We start from the raw sequence: 16,318 nt of genomic DNA on the forward strand, positions 1-16,318 counted from the left end.
ACATATGCTGCTATAATACCTTAGCATCAATAAATAAGGGAAAATCTGACTGCCATAAATGTAAAATAGTTCATACTTTTTTTGTTGTCCATTTGGACAATAACAACGACAATGTATTTTCAGCATGACAAACTCTAAATGAAGTCTTTATATATTGTCTTACAATGCTCAACATTCTTTTTAGTGTCTGCTCTACTGAGGACTAAGAGTTACCAAACATTTTTAACTGCATTTCATTTCCTGATCTTATGCTTTACAATACCTACACTATGAAATACTGACTGGTAACAATTCACAATCCAAACATTGCAAAACAAATCTAAATCCTTAAGCTAGGAGTTATAAAACATCAAAATTTGTTTATGTCACACTGGGGTGATTAAATTAAATAATGTTTTAAGGTATATTGCTTACTTTCTGTTGTTCATGTTGTTATAATTATTTGATAGAGATGGTGAGATCTTTGGTAAAGTTGAAAAATTGGATGCACCTGGGGACCTTTAAAAATATGAAAATCATAAATTAGATAAAAATGCTGAGATATTAAAAACTGCGAAAGAAAGGTGACAAATGAACAATGCATATAAGCAAGCATGGAAAAGAAATATTTTTATTTAAAGTGGGCAAAGCACTAAAAATACCCAGGGCATGCAGCCCTCAGAAGCCATCTTTTAAAACTTGAAATGCTTCACAGTACTTTAAACTTCCACATCATGTTGAAGAAATAGTGCTATCAAAAACAAAAAGCAAGCAAACAAACAAACAAACAAAATCACAGGCCACTGCTACAAATTGTTTTCAGTTTATAATATGACTATAGATATTTTGATGGTCGAAAACCTAGAATGTAGTTTTTGACATGGAAATTTTATGAATTTTTCATTTAATCATAAATAGATGTTGAGACAAGAAACAAAAATGATTAAGATATACAATACTACAAGGTTAGTTTAATAGCAGCATGAAATCATTTAACTAAAATTGTCTTATCAATATGTTACAAAAATTTCAGGACATTATGCACAATACTCAATAACCTTTAAAATCTTCTTTGCCATAATAGCATGATCACTCATCCCCATTGTTTTAAGGCTATTTTGAAATATAAGACTACTGATCATTTTAATCACAAAGACACTCTGAATATAACAAATACAATATACAACTATCTTGCAGTGTATTTTTCTTTTTCTGAGCAAATCTTACAGGGAACCATGCAAAAGGCTCTGAATACTCAAAGGAATTTACGCATCCTCATGTTTTTGTGGGAGCTATGCAACTCCAACTGGGATGCAAAAACCTCCAGCCGTCCTTGGAAAGCTTTGAAATACGTATCGCAAAATTAGGAGAAGAAAATCTGCATGCTGAGGATTTTTTTTAAGTGCCTTTGATGAACTAAATTCTGAGAGGAGATAAACATTTTTTACAAGGGGAATTTTCCCAAGTATATGTTAACATTTATTTTAAACTTTTTATTACTAAACTTTTTCCAAAAGAAAAGCTACATCACTATGAGAAGAAAATGTTATTTAATTTTTAAAATATTATGACTAACATTCATAAAGCTTTCCTGTAGATTTCCTTTATCAATCTAAATCCTCCTCTTTGAACAACTTCAGAGAAGTAAAATGCACAGACTGCGTCCACAAAAAAGATATAAAATTGAAGTCAGTTTAAACCTACTCAAATTCAAGACAAAAGATAAATTATGCATATTAATACATGTAAATATTTTAGAAGCAGCTATTTGAACTGAGTCATTTTGAACTGAAATTAACATTTTCAAATAAAATTTGAAGCTTTTATATAATTTAAACTAAATTCAAATGCAATACAGTATTAAAACTCAATGTATAATTTTTGTCTAAAAAATTACAACAAAGTGCAATAAGCTACATAAATAAAGGTCTGGTTTCCACCGAAAACTAAAACTAAGTTAATTCCATTCTTAGAGAAGATGACCATCAACAGTTGTACTCTGTGACAGCATTTGTTATCAAATACAAAATGATAAAACAGTAAGAGATTCCTACTGCTCTGAGGTGTGCAGCCTTTCTGCTTGCCTACAGCTGCATCCAATGTTAAATGCTGTGTACAGAGAGGAACAGAATTCATTCACAGCTCTTACAGCTTTTAATATATTTCAATACTTGTGAGAAAAAAAGTAAGATCAAAACAAGGATTAAAAAAAAAACACAACCTGAAAAGACAGTTAAGTGCTAATGCTGAATGTATTGTCATACTTGTTCTGCCTCTAAAATTGTACAAAAAGAATGACCAAAAGTATGTACTTGTAAAACAACTCCAATGACGTGGGAATCTCCTGGGACAAAACAAGTAATCAAATGTGCAACGAAAACTTGATTATGTTTTAAATGCAAGGTTCTAAGACAAAGTATATATTCTCTTAGTAGTATACGAACTTCAGTATGTATTACTGTGGTGTTAAAACAGCACAGAAAGAAGTGCAAAGAATACAGTTAGTTGCTTGACAAAAATAATAAATTTTAAACTCTGGTTGTAAAACAACCAATATTCACAAAGTGGACTTGTTTCTCACATGCAGAAGAGTAAACCAAATTCTCAACACAGCTGGAAAAACAGCAGGAACTATGTAACAGATAACTCTGAAAGGGAACTTTTTATGAACTAACAAACAAAACCCACAAAATTGTTTATTCTAGTTTAGTGTTTTAACAGTCCAGCAAAAGACAGGTTAAAACATAACCTTTACTGTAGTGATACACAAGACCATGATGGGCATGGCCTGATATGAAGACATAAGGCCTGATGGGATGCACCAACTGCTGAGGGAGCTGGCTGATGTTACTGTGATGGCACTCTTGCTTATTCTTGGAAGGTCCCGGCTATTGGGAGAGGTTACTTAAGACTGGAAGAGAGCAAATGGCACTCATATCTCCCAGAGGGCAAGAGAGAAGATCCAGGAACTACATGCTAGTCCGCCTCATCGCAATCCCACAGCAGGTGATGTATCAAATAATCCTGGCAACTACTTCCAGGTATATGAAGGACAAGAAGGTGGCAAGGATTAGTAAGCATGGATTTACGGAATGGAAATGTTGCTTAACCAGCCTGATAGCCTTCTATCATGAGATTACTAGTTTAGCAGATGAGGGGGGAGCAATGGATGTTGTCCATCTCAAGTTCATAAGGCTTCTGACACTGTCTTCTGTAAGATCCTCACAGAAAAGCAGATGAAGCACGGGTTATGTAAGTGTACAGTGAAATGGACTTAAAACCAGCTGAATGGTTGGGCCCAGCCAATTTTGATCAGTGGCACAAAGTCCAGTTGGAGTCCAGTCAATAGCGGTACACTCCAGGGTTCAGTACTAGGTCCTATACTTTCTAACATCACATCTTTACTAATGACCAGAACACTGCGACACAGTGCAGCCTCAGCAAGATTAGAGAAGACACAAATCTGGAAGGAAGGACTGGTACACCAGATGGGTGTGCTGCCATTCACACAGACCTTGACAGCCTGGAGAAGAGAAGGCTCCAGGGCATTCTTTTCAATGTGTACAAATACCCCATGGGAGGGAATGACAAAGGTGGAGCAAGACCCTTTGCAATGGTCCCCGCTGCAAGGAGAAGAGGCAATGGGTATAAATCACAATACGTGAAATTCTATCTGAACATAAGATGATGTTCACAAAAAAAAAAAAAAAAAAGGAAAAAACAGAAAACAAAAAACCAACCTGTAATCTTTTTTACAGTGAGGGTGGCCAAAAACTGGAACAGGTTGACCAGCATGGCTGTCCTGTCTCCATCCCTGAAGACATTAACAATGTGCCTGGACATGATCCTGGGCAACCTGCTCCAGCTGCCCCTGCTTTGAGTAGGGGGACTGGATGAGATTACCTCGAGAGGTCCATCCGTCCTCAAGGACTCTGATCTGTGAAGGTGTGGTTATAATCAGGTTAACATACAATTTAGTATTTTAAAGCAAGGTTTGGAATGTTTAACCTACTTCAGTTTAGAGTATTCTCTTCATATAAAAAACCAACAAATTCAGCTAGTCATGCTTCTTTGGGGGTGTGCATGAAAGGCTGATATTTTACCATTCATCAAAAAAAAAAAAAATGTTCAGGGCATGCATTTGTTAAGAGTTTCTCAACCTCGCATTAACTGATATTAATGAACATGTTTGTTAAACTAACTTGAAAATGTCTGTTGTACATTACCAATGTTTGATGTTTACCCAGAGAGGCTCAGACACACGGTTACCACAGTTTAACAAGTTATTACGCCTCAGTGAACGGCACAGCTCTTCACTGGCAGACAAGCTCTAACAGCTCTTGCTTTTACAATTTAAGATATCAGAGTAAATCTGCAGCTAACTCTATTCTCTACAATTATTTGTCTTACAGCAAAGTCCATAGAAAGGCACACTTGTCTGCACATCAACTGCTCCAGGGAAAAAAACGGATTTTAAATCTCTTGGTTAAAGATAATACTTTTCATTTCAGTAGACACACAGTTTTTCTTCTGAAGACTCATGGATATTTTTTCCTAAAAAACTTCGATACACAAGCATTAAATTATTTCAAAACGAATAGCTACGCATCTTCTATTAATTTTTTTTTTTCTCTTAAAAGCATTACAAGATCCAGCTCAGAAACAAAAAAGAATCAGGTAAGAAAGTAAGAGCCTTTAGTGTTTTTTCCAAGATAAAAAGGTACACAGTTTTGAACCAGAAAAAAAATCATGAAAAAAACTTACCATGTGATAAATATTGTAAGAAAAAAAAAAATCACTCTTACAAGGAGAAAAAACTATGAATATGCACAATCTAAAATTTTTGTATGGTAAAAAAAACCAACCCAATGTATTCCCTTTTACCTGCAAAAATTGTTTAAGTTAACAGCAGACCATCTGTAAACTATACAAAGTAGCCAGCTATTTGATTAGGATGATTTATTCCACAGTGAAGTCTAAAAAAAAGGCCTCAGAATTAAATCTGTTACTTTTGTCATATACACACGTATACTGATAGACTAAAAACTATTAAGTTTTTTACCATATAAGAAGCATCTTTTAAGAATATGATGGATCAACGGATTTAACACTTGATTAAGTTTTCTGAGAAAACAGCAAACAATACTTTTCTAAAATTAGAAGAAAATAAGTTTGTAGTTAATGGCTTATTTCTAAGTTTCTCTAACTTGTTTTTATATTTGCACATAAACAGGTAACAACTTCTTAATAGAAATCTAATAGAAACCTTGTTCCTGCTATTCATTTGGCAATTTGTGGAACTTCAAACTTAAGCTCCTTCCTTCTCCTTGTCTCAAGTTTTATAATCAGATTCAGTGAAAGGTTTTAATTGTTTAACAGTTTTTCATGAACACAAGTAATTTGATTTTGTAGTAAAGTTAAGTTACTTGAACTACAACCCTAGATTTTTTATAGCTTAGTTTAAAATATCCTCTTGATGATAATAAACCATTCAACTATGGTTGGTTGGTTGTTCTTCTGCCTGTGGAATAACCTCCCGCAGAAGGTTACAGGTATGAAAAAGAAATTGTCTGCACACAGATCACAAGTCTTCACTCAAGCACTGGAATCAGCAGCAACTAAGTTACCAAAGCAACTGGGATTTTTGGATGTTTAGAGTTTGTCACATGTATGACACTGAGGAGACAGTTACTCACAGAGAATTTAGTATACCACAATTTTCTGCAGAGCTGCCCATTAATGCTAAGTAATATCCATTTTGGGAGCAGACGACAGTAAAGACATTCTAGGAGAAGTCACTATGAGCTCCCTAGAAAAAGTTTCACAGAAGCCAAGCCTCCTGAGCAACAAACATCCCATCAGCTGATATAAATGGTTGACACAAACAGAACCTCTCAAAGAGCCAACAATCTACCTGTTCCTAAGCCTGACTCACCCTGCGTACGTTTTAAGAATGTACACTATATTCAGATACTTTCAGACAAAAACCCCCCACCTTTTTAAGCAGCATTAAAATATGAGACAATAGCAGGTATCATTAAACTTTAGCAGTTTTTTTACAGCAGATGTTGCAATTACTTCCAAAGTAAAGTAAATTCAGAAGTCACAAGAACAGTACACATAAAAGGAATCCAAACACTGACAAGTTTGGACATAGGGCTGAAATTCTAAGTTGCACAGCAGTGTCTCTAATCGTACATAAAAAGGATCTCAAATTTGAAATAATTTCTTCTTAATTTGATCAGAAGAGAATTATTTTGATAATCGATCTTTTCACCGATTCAACACACTTTCAAGAGAAACAGAATTATAACCATCGAAAGTGTTCCTTCCTATCCTGAGCTGAGGTCCCAAATATGTCACTTTCAAAGTAAATATTTTCTTTTCTTGCAGTAGAAAAAGATCCTCAAACCTTTAACACGTTTCTCATAAAAAAAAATACCAATGTTCATCACCTGCAGCAGGAAGAAAGAAAAACTGCAAAAAATAAGCAATCAATACAAAGACTGCTGCTATGCTTCTGCTAACAACAAAGAGGCAGGGAAAATGCGCAGAGCATCTTACTATCTCTCATTTTCAACTGTAACAACATAGGTTGTGCTGCCATTCAGACAGATCTCGACAGGCTGGAGAAATAGGCAGACAAGAACCTCCTGAGGTTCCATCAAAGGAAATGCAAAGGCCTGCACCCGGGGACGAATAACCCCAGGCACCAGTACACACTGGGGCAGGGGCGGAGGTGGACGACCTGATGAGAGGCAGCTCGGCAGAGAAGCACCCGGGGTCCTGGTGGACAAAAAGCTGAACATGAGTCAGCAGTGTGCCCTCGTGGCCAAGACAGCCAACAGCCTCCTGGGCTGCGTGGAGAAGAGGATTGCTGACTGGTCCAGAGACGTGATCCATCCCTTCCACTCAGCACTGGCGAGACAGACAGCCCTGGAGAGCTGGGTGCGCTTCTGGGCTGCCCGCTACCAGAGAGACAGGGACATACATACTGGAGAGAGTCCAGTAAGAGGCCACAAAGGTGACTGAGGGATTGCAGCATCTGACCTAGGCGGAGAGGCCGAGAGAGCTGGGACTGTTCAGCCTGGAGAAGGCTGCAGGGCGATCTGATCAATGTGTACAAACAGCCGGGGGGGGGGAATGAAGAAGGTGGAGCAAGACCCTTCGCAGTGGTGCCCGGTGAAAGGAGAAGAGGCAGTGGGCACAAACTGAAGCACAGGCAATTGCATTTAAATAGAAGAAATGTTGTTTGACAGTGAGGGTTATCCAACACTGGAATAGGTTTTCCAGGGTAGCTGTGGAACCTCCGTCCGTGGAGATGCTCAAAAGCTGACTGGATGGAGTTCCAAGCAACCTGCTCTAGGTGACCCTTCTCTGAGCAGGTGGGTTGCACCAGGGAATCTCCAGAGATGCCTTCCAACCTCAACTATTCTGTGAAGAGCTTAGCTGATTTTCTGAAATGATCCTGCCCTTTTTGAGTATTACAAGCCTTTCATACTTTCCAAAATTCTATCTTTTGACCTTTCTAAATACAGCATTTTATTCCTTGGCTTCAGAATTTACGTTTATAACTTGTACTCTTCTAAAACAAGCACTACAAAGAGGCAGTCTCAGCAGGAACTGGTGCGAGACCAGTGTGCAACCAACAACAGTACTGTAGGAAGGTATCTGGATGTATACTATTTGTGATGACAAGCTAATACTCCTAATGCATCTGACACAGGAGACTCAAAAGCAAGTGTTTACTATTTCTACCCTATTAAACATTTATTAGATTTTTCATAAAGTTTTAAACAGATGTAAAAACCTGCTCCCATTACTGCTTGTTGATAGTTTCTATCTGAATCCACTAAATTTTGCAAACCTTTCAGCATTACAATGCATTTGAATACCAAATTTCAATCAATCTTTCTGATAGGTGCCAAACCTCAAAAAAATACCCCTGCTTCACAGGAAAACTATTCATCCTCATTTGCTGGTTTACTTATAGTGTCTTCTGCCACCAGTATTCTCAATTATGATTTTACTTGTCCCCAGATCAAACATCTTCCAGGAGGTATTCTTTAATTTACATACTGCTCCTGAATGCCTTCCATGAAATGGAATGGAAATTCTGCAGAATAAATGCTGGTACAATCACGAAGAATATCCTCCTACCAAAACCTCCAAAAGAATCCATGACATTGAGTTATCTAAATTCTTTCAACCTTCAAAATCCACATTTTAAATGTGACTCAGAATTTGTATTTCTACCTGATGCTTTTTGAGGTCAGAGATCAACCTTCAAGTTTTTTGCATCCCACTCTTTCTGCTGCTCTACATTCTCAATGCTTTGTGTCATAACATCTTGCTAAGCAGGATCATACTGTTCATACTAGGCTTACTTTGAATTCAGACTTCATTAAGCAACTTCATAGCAGCTAGTGTCCCTAATAAAAGTGCTTGAGATAAAACACCAAAGATAAAGAATCTCCGTCCTTCAAATGATAAACAATGATACTATAACAAAGTTTTAAAACAACAATGAACCTCAATTACATGAATGAAGAATATCACAAGGAATAAAAGGAACTTCAAGAACCTTTAATGAAAGATATGCTCAAGAACCAGCCAACAAAGGGAAAAAAACAGTTAACTATTTGTAAGGCTGAGATCATGTTAGTTTACTAGTAACTAGTTCCAGCTGTTCTTCAAAACCAATAGAACATTATTTAGATTCTAGAAACAATATTTTAAAGTTTATCCATCTAAATGAGAAAAACTACACTTTCTTTCACGTCTTTCTACTCACTTGCCATTATCAAGGTGCTGTTGATAATGGCAGCAGGAAGAACAGAAAAGAACTTTGTACTCTGTTAATTGATGACAGCTCAACAAAGAACAAAATCAACATGCTGGTAATGTAGACTGCAATTTAAATAATGTTTATGTGTAAGTATTGTGCTCTGGAGATAAAAAGGACAAGCTGTCCATGAAAGCATTTACATCTAAGAAAAATACTGACAACATACATATATCTATGTTCACCTAACAGACACGCTATGCTTTGAAAAAGAAATCTCAATAAAATAGCTAAGTTTTACAGTTTTCTGCTATGGATTTGTTTTTCTATTTTTAAGCAGGATAATGTATACCACTGGCTGAAATCAACAAAATTAAGCAATGTATATGCAGGAATTCACCATTCTAATGTCATGTTCTACAATGTGCAGCGCTTATAACACACTGTTTGGTGTATTTTCAGCTAAAACGTCTGAAGGCTGATTTTCAAAATAAAATGCCACTGTTAAAAACGTTTTCTTTTTCCATAGCAAAATAACACATGAAAATAGTTGAGCTATAGTGAATAACATGACTGAAATTCACAACTTACTTAGGAGTTGAAGGACCTCTTGGCCACGTTCCATCCTCATTCTTCTGTTCTATCACCAGTACCTAACACAAGAAGTGTAATAAGAAAAATGAAATTAAAGTATCAGTAGACCGCTTTCTGTTCCAATCTTTTTCATGTATTTGATGACATGTGATTGAGATGTTTAAGTTACTATTCCCTGAGGTTCAAGAACATTCCATTCAATTACATCGCACGTTCCTCTTGCTCTATTCACTTTCTTCTCCCCACACCTTAACTTGTGCAACTCTGGGTAAGACACTTAATATTTCTATGCCTCAGCAATCCATGGATAAAATGGCAAGACCTTCCTTCTCAAAGAGGTCAGAAGACAACCTGCAATGTCTAAACAGCATCTATGAATCTACAGAAATCACATGTCTACACAACAGCCCTGTTAATGAAGGGAAATTCCTAAAGGAATTTTGCCTCACACACACCACAGATTGGTAGGGAAAAAAACCACAAACCACACCATTTTCTGCCTTGATATTCTTAAATTCATACCTGTCTGGTTACTCCCGTATTTTCTTGCAAATGCATTCATCTAATAATATATTTTCCAATGGGACAGTTGGCTAATGGAATTAATTTCATTCAAGTTGTTATTGGTACAAAAGGGAGAGTACAGAACACTCAGTCCTAAACACAGGCATCAAGTGCCATTTGAAACGCCTTTGGGTATTTGAGATATCTGCCCTATGCTGGCAGATATGACACAGGACCTACAAAAAGCTCATGCCTTCCTCGATTGACAGCTGGGACAGCCTAGATCATCTGAAACGGCAACTAAACTCCAGTATTTAAACTAATCTAACTCTCAATTTCCAATGCAGCTAATTCTGTGCAACTGTACACTGACGTTTCATGATGTTAAATAATTGCCATGCGACACCTGTATGCATCTACAGAGTCACATACATTCATGTATGTACTTATGCTCAAAACTTTATGTTAAGTCATTGCACTTGAAGACGTAGTCACATATTCAGTCTGAATACACTAAGACATGACAATGAAAACCAGGTTACTATCATGACCTGCTTTCTATCTGGAAAAGAGTAGTCTTCTATTTTTGGTCATGAATGCTGTAAGACAGATTCTGCCATATTTCCTTCCACTGGCTCTAAAAAAATACTAAATAAAAGGAAGATTTAGACTTAAAAGATCAATGGAACACCTAAAGGCTCACTTTAGAATCCAGTTGATAAATTCAAAACATTGATTTACTCAATCACATGCATAGTTTAGAATTACACAGCAAAAAATGACTACTAGGTCAGATTGACTGTAATAGAAAAACTATTATTACATTAGGAGGCTCAGCAAGAAAAATAACCTTGTGTGTCAGCAAGTGCAACTGACCAAACACACATGGTCTACCACAACATTTAGCATTTTCAGAAACCATGGTTAAACTCAGTTTTGAACAATATTTGTTTTGCTGAAAGTACACGTGTCACCTAGAGATCTTCTTATGGCTATATTAGTCCATGCTTGCTTCATAGTTAATGTTTCACTGGGACAGAGGCAATCTGCAAGTTACCTCTTTGACGCAAATCTTTTATGGGAGATGTGGACTCTTCAGCAGGACCTCTGCATTGTTAAAATTACCTGTGTGAGGGTTTAAGTGTGCAGCATGAAGCTAAAGGGCACAACAGTTCAAGCTGTTATTTTGGTGCGCTGATTACTCACCCACCATGCCACAAAAGAAAACTGAAGCACAACATAAATACTGCTGGTGAGTAGGTCAGAGTCAAGTATTTCAAGGCAGAAGGAAAGACTTTAATATAATCTCGCCTACAATTACTGCCATCAAATTTCATCTATTCATATTTGTAGCACAACAGCACGAACTACAGCTGTTGAAAAATCATCCAACTGTACTTGAAGACTAAAGAATTGATGTTATAATCTGAAAAGTTATTTGAATGATCAAATTGTTCAATCAGTTTGCATTTATATTTGTGTAGCTTTAACATCCAATATTTTTCTTTATATTCATCTGCAAAGGTAAAAAAATTATCTTGCAGGAAATCCTCCCATAAAGTCATTATAAAGCGATGCCGTAGTCTCACACTAAAGCAGGTTTTCAAGTTCTTTTGTCTGTATAGATCTTATTTGAAATCTTTTAATTTTTTAATTAATTTCTTTCTGAAATCCAGACAGTAGAATTAGAGTAGAAGAAACGATTCTTTTAGAGTATCTAAAGAATTCTTTAAATTTTGGGTTTTGTTATAGGAACATATCCCAGATCCTAGGAATATTTTTTTATTTCAGGTTTTAACAAATTCAAGTCAGTAATGTTACATTCATTTACTTCTACTTCATCAGAAGAGTTAAAATCATCTTTAATCCTGAAAATACACCTGAAGACTACTTTTATTTTGATGAAGTTGTTTATAAAATCCTCTACTTCTAACACAATCTATTAGGAGGCAATTTTCATTTAAAAAGAGGGAAAATTCACTGAGTACAGCTATATTTTCATGAGAAAAAAAAAGTATTAAAAAAGAAATTATATTACACTGTACCTGTCCCTGGTATAAGCCAGCATCCTGTATGGTACTGTCTGGTTTATTCAAAGGTTCAAAAGTATTACTCATGTATTTGTTCCACAATCTGGTCTCTTTTTCACCTGGAATATTGAAGATTTTTCTTATCTCTTTTTCAATTGTATCTGTTTTGAAAGGGAGAGAACACAAGTTTAGCATTTCACTATACAAACAGTATAAGGCCGCATACAGCATCAGAATCACCTACTCTTTTCTTATACTCAAAATATGAATGAAACTGTAGAAATTGCCAAGCAACCACATCACTTTGTAGGACAAGCAGGAAGTTGCTAGTTTGCTTGTCTTTAAAATGGAAACAGTCAAAGGACTATTTTATTCCCTCCTGAATCTCTACGCAAAGCAGACCAAATTAAGATGAGCTGATAAATAACAGATGACAGGAGGTACCTAGGTACCCATCTATTAATTTCTCAGAGTGTGGTATACCCACCCATCTTGTATGGGTGGGTAGAGAACGATTAGAAGCAAGCCTGGCAGCAAAACCAGGTGCAGGAAGGGCAAGCCATTCTGTTCCTCTCCCTAAATCAAACCAATTTTGGTTTTCATTCTTCTACTACCCATTTCCCAGTGCAATTAGCACTAACCACAATATGCATGCATAAAGTTTAATTTACATGCTCACAGAAATTAAAGACTGTAAACCTGAAATGCATAAATTTAAAGGACAATGAAAGATTTTACATCTCTGAAAGAATTAACCTAAAAAGGTCTACCAGCTTCTGCTCCACCTGACAGAAATATGATCAGTGTTATGTACTTTTATAGTATAACTATTGTCTACAACTGGAATTTAAGAAATTCATCATTAACACCATTCTCCTTACAAAAAAGTAGAGTTTATTAAAGAGTTCTTTAATTTGAACTAATATGTGCAGTGCTATACCATAGCAACCTAACTTACATGTTTGGGTTTTTTTTAATTGGGACATTCATAAAGCCCAATGGCAACCAAGTCTCATAACAGCTAACTCAGAAAACAAAACAGGAGTCAAGAAATGCAGCTTAGTTTCTTCCTAATGATCACTGAAAACACAATTATAAAAATGGGCACTGTAAGCTCTTTGAGAGACATTCCCCTGAAGTCTCAAGATAAAACATCACTGTTTTAGCTCCTCTAGAATTCCCTTTCCTGCCTTTTACTTAAGGTCATTATTTTATCTTCTAATATCAACCACTATATTAAATATAAAAAGCGAAAACGTTTAAAAGCACCTTGTAAAAATCCAGCCATGGGCTTGTGAAATGCATGACAACTGGCCAACACAGTATTTGCAGATACTGTAGGCAACCGAATATAATTTCCTTCTATGCTAGTTAACACACATTTTAGTACAAAAGCAAGTGTTAGACTGGATCATCTGTTTCTGTAATAGAGATGATATGTAGGCAAGCTAGGTGCTACAAACAAGGCAATAGGCTGTTACAGGATTTGTTGACGTTTTTTTTTTAAATCATGTCCTGTCTGAATCAATTCTCAACTAATTATTTCAAACAACTGTATTTGAACGTAAGAATCTATTCAGCAACAATCTTAAAAAAATCCATATTCATCAATGACAATACAATGATAGTTAATTACTTGAGCATTGCAGCTCAAATTCTTCACGAGTACTACATTAACGTTGGTTATGTTAATTTTTAACATATTCCAGCTTCACTAACAGAACTGTTATGTGACTGGAAGCATCAATCCTATCAGATGACTATACATTACATTCAATACTCTGGGAAAGCAAAAGTTCCACTTGACTACTATACTAATTATGAGACCGTGAAACTAAGGTTCTTTTATATATTTCCATGAATGTAACCAATGCACACTTTATAATTCCTCCCCCCACCCCCCAGCAAGTATCACTGAAGTGCTGGCTTCTGATATAAAGCAAAAGTGCCTGTTCCAGTACAAATAACAACATTACTTTCAAATATGTACAGTCTGAGGCATATTGTGTACTGGATTCTCCTCTAGTAGGTTTATACTCATTCCACGCATGAGATGATTAGTACTAGGAAGATGTCTAAAAAAGACAGGAAGAACTGCCCTTTAAAGATGCCTCTCACTCCATCAGCTATATATACAGCCACAATCTGAGGTAGTTCAATTTGAGAGTTAAAGGTTACGGATCCCATATGTGATATATGTTATATCGCTAAAAGTCAGATAGGTCCTCCAAAAAAACAGCTGCATGATTTAAGTACTATTTTGCAAGACTACATGGAACAATCTTGACGAGATGGTGGAGTAGTTCAGTGGATCCCCATACAAGTAAGCACCAGCCTTTAGGAGCCACGGTTATCACAAATACTGGCTAAAGGAAACTGTAGTAAAATGATAATCTGTACTATGAAACAGTAATCCAGCATCCTAAAGAAGGAAAGTGCTAATCACAGATCTCAGAATAAATTTTCCTCAAGGGCACCAAGTTTTACATTCTTTTATTCTGCAGCAAAAAGGGAAAGATGAATCAAAGCCATTTGCCACTATAATTTACTAACAAAAGTCCAAAACCCTGTTAGATGCAGAGCTACTGGTGTAATCTACAAAGTTTATCAGCTCAGTTTTGGAACTGTTTTGTGGCATTGCAGACACAACCTGACTCCTATTTGTCCATAACAGAGGCTATAGACTGTCTTTCTGCCATTTTGTGGTTTGTAAAACTCTTGAATAAAGGTAGAAAAGGCCTATACATTAGCTGATGACTTAGTGTTATCATACTTTCATATGATTAAGACTCGTGAACGGATCATTAATTCATTTTTCATTCAGAAGCTCCGATGTTCTCTAGAATCAGCAACAGTAACTAGAATGAAATGCTGCCTGAACTACCTCTATTGTCTAGCTCATTTTCTGTTTAGAATTAAAAAACACCCCCCACAAGAGTAAGTCATCAGTCAGTCTCAAAGTTAATATACACTGCCTCCAAGGTGAGAGCCCTGAATTGTAGGAGATTCCCAAGAAGGTCCAAAGAACACAGATGTTTCTAGTACCAACACAAGAAAATGACTGTCATTATTAGGTTTGCCCTTTATAATTATTTTTTCCTACCTTGTACTAACTTCTTGACATACAGCTTAGCTTAGTTTGTATTTTAATGGAAAAGTAAAGGTATTCCAGGAATAACACACACCTGAAGACTGGTAGCTGAATATAATACTGTGCTCAAGAGTATTTAAGGTGTTTCAAAACTTTCTCTGTTTATGTGCATTAAGAAAGGTCTGGTCTTGATCTTTTGAGGGCAGTAAATTACATCATCAATGATGGTGGGTAGAAAAATTAAAACTTCTTGAAAAGACCACAGTACCTTATGTCCACTCACTTCAATGGGGTGGATACTGACCCTTTTGTACTACAAGTCTTCTGTAACCACAATGAAAATGCATCCCTTACTGGCATACACAATGAAGGATGAAAAATCATCAAGATTCTATAAGACTCCTCTTGCATATTATTTATTGATATAACGAGCATCTCTGCTACATATTGGATGAATTCCAGAACTAACTTAAATATACTTAAGCTAAGGAGAGGGGAGGGAGAAAAAAAAAAAAAAAAAAGAATCATCATCTTATTAATGGATGATAAGAGAAAAACCTCAGGGATCAGTCAGTCTTTCACTCTTAAAAGAAGATACAAACTCTTTTGGATGTCCTGGCTAGGATGTCCCCGCCTGGTGCTCTGCATGAGAAAATTCAGCCTTGGAAAGGGAAAGTTTTTCAGGCTTTCAAGAGCATATCATCCGTATCTTAGGAAAGCAAGTAAGGCCAGTGTCTGGGAAGGGGTTGCCAGTGAGCCTGACCATTTCTCATTATCCTTTATGACAATTTTCTCATAACTGTAATTCTCTCTCTGCTAAGAAAAAATGAATACATCTCCAAGTAACTGCCATTCCAAAGTGCCCTGCTTCTGATTAGAGAAAGCAAATACCAGAAATTCATCCATCACCTATAATTCCAATGATGCAATTAAATTCAGTATAGCTGCAAAATAGCTTGTATTTGGTCCTCAGGGAAGGATAATGTTAAATTGTTTTTTCTAAGTTTCTGGGTTTACTTAGAGAATAATGAAGTAAGTCTTCCCAAGTTAAACCAGACCTCAAAAAGGCCAGTTAACATAGAAAACTGAAGCCTTGTTTCTAAGACAAATTTAGTAATTTTGAAGTTATTATTCTAATATAAGCTGATGATTACTTGTTTAACTTAAAGATTAAAATTTAACAAAGCAAAGTGATTCTGTTTTAAAAGCAAGCAATCTGCAAAGAATTAAACGGTAGCAAATATAAGTCACTATCCATAATGTAAAGAGAAGCAAACCCTGAAAAAAATTACACTGCTGTTAAAGAACGTAAACAAAGAATAATGGCTGGGCACA

General features: G+C 36.1%; 1 protein-coding gene across 3 annotated transcripts in view; it reads right to left on the reverse strand.

The window, feature by feature from the left end:
- The window catches only part of USP15 (ubiquitin specific peptidase 15), a 71,411-nt gene that overhangs the window by 29,690 nt on the left and 25,403 nt on the right, over nt 1-16,318 (reverse strand). For all 3 annotated transcript variants that reach the window (XM_075427849.1, XM_075427851.1, XM_075427852.1), the window contains 3 exons: nt 11,908-12,053; nt 9,356-9,417; nt 415-498 (listed from right to left, as the gene is read on the reverse strand). In XM_075427849.1, the coding sequence (XP_075283964.1) occupies nt 415-498; nt 9,356-9,417; nt 11,908-12,053 (292 nt within the window). The remainder of the gene's footprint in view (nt 1-414; nt 499-9,355; nt 9,418-11,907; nt 12,054-16,318) is intronic.

Source organism: Opisthocomus hoazin, chromosome 8 (assembly GCF_030867145.1).
Source record: "Opisthocomus hoazin isolate bOpiHoa1 chromosome 8, bOpiHoa1.hap1, whole genome shotgun sequence".
NCBI classification, from domain to species: domain Eukaryota; kingdom Metazoa; phylum Chordata; class Aves; order Opisthocomiformes; family Opisthocomidae; genus Opisthocomus; species Opisthocomus hoazin.